This window comes from Poecilia latipinna, unplaced genomic scaffold (genome assembly GCF_001443285.1).
Source record: "Poecilia latipinna isolate Pla-1442-1.1 unplaced genomic scaffold, P_latipinna-1.0 Scaffold5255, whole genome shotgun sequence".
NCBI classification, from domain to species: Eukaryota; Metazoa; Chordata; class Actinopteri; order Cyprinodontiformes; family Poeciliidae; genus Poecilia; species Poecilia latipinna.
Genome location: NW_015117871.1, coordinates 10469 through 11821, shown reverse-complemented (window position 1 = coordinate 11821; position 1353 = coordinate 10469). Strand labels below are relative to the sequence as shown.

The following is a 1353-nucleotide window of genomic DNA, read 5'->3' as shown; positions in this document are numbered from 1 at the left end:
GAATTTGAACCTGATTCTATAATAATTGCATTGTATTAGAATGAACCTATTTAAATTAAACTAATATTACTGGCGCAAAGTAGGACTTGCTTATTTAAAAATGAAATTTTTAGGCGGCATTTGTGGTGAATTTCTGTGATATAAATAAGCTGTCTAGTAAAATTTAATGGAAGAATAACAACTTTGTTGACATCATTGTCTTAAAGGTTAGATCACTATAAAAAGGGGAAGGTTGGTCTACCTGGTTAAACTGAAAATATGATTCAACAGATAATATTAAATAAATAATGAAGACATTTGGAGTATTTTCCTCTAATGAAACCGTGTTTATTGACAAAAGTAATGGCTAAAATTCACATGCAAACAATTTTAGCATCTTACATTAAGCATCTAAACATCAGGAGAAATATATTTAAAATAGTGTGAGATGCAGAGGTCGCAGCTGAATTACATCACTACCTGGAGCTTTACCTTAAAAATCAAGACAATAAAAAAAGAGAGAAAAAATGCTTATTAGTTCTGCTTTATTCTCTGTAGCAGCTCCTACGTGACAACAGCTAACCTCACATAATTTCACATGCCTGGACAACGTGCTCCACAGCTTTTACCACATGATAGAGAGGATTAAAGCCTACAGCTTTATGTCTGGCTTCTTTGTCATATATGGTCTGCAGGTTAGATTTTTCCTTTTGAATTTGTCTCTCCTGCTCTTCCATTAGTTTCTTTTTCATGATTTCGATCTCCTCTAGTTGACCCTTTAATTCTTTCTGCATTTCTTGCATCTTTTTCTCATATTGTTCTTCTATTTTCCTTTGCAGTTCTTCTTTCGCTTTACGTATTTCTTCTTCTTTCTCCTTCAGGATTCGTTGTTTCTTTTCTTCGATTTTCCTCTCAGCCTCTTGGAACATCTCATTGGTGTAGTGACTTCCTCCATTCCTGTCAACAATGGTTCTGATCTTCTCCAGCAGCTCAGTGACCTGAGGTTTCTTATCTTTCAGCTTGTTGTTGAAGACATGATACTGGTTGTTACATCTGGACACCAGATCCTGCAGCTCTGGGCTTTTAGACAAATAATCTTCAATGGTGGTGTCTTCAAGGTCGTCTCCACGGGTAAACAGAACCATGCTGTATCTGTTTGCTGCCTCTCCAAAGATTTCTTGAATCTTTTGCACTGATTGTTTTTCTTCTTCTGTGAATCTGCCGATTGCAACGACCACCAGGAAGATGTGGGGTCCAGGAGCAGCGTAACAGATGCATTGACTCAGATCTTTGGTTGTTTTATCTTCTCCAAATCTGGTGTCAAACAGACCTGGAGTATCAATGACAGTAACCTGCTGTCCATCCACATTACTG

At 37.0% G+C, this 1353-nt stretch overlaps 1 protein-coding gene across 1 annotated transcript in view; it reads right to left on the bottom strand.

The window, feature by feature from the left end:
- Positions 1-309: 309 nt before the first annotated feature.
- The window catches only part of LOC106943397 (GTPase IMAP family member 4-like), a 3823-nt gene continuing 2779 nt past the window's right edge, over positions 310-1353 (bottom strand). The window contains exon 2 of the mRNA XM_015026713.1: positions 310-1350. Coding sequence (XP_014882199.1) covers positions 564-1350 — 787 coding nt within the window. The 3' untranslated portion in view covers positions 310-563. The remainder of the gene's footprint in view (positions 1351-1353) is intronic.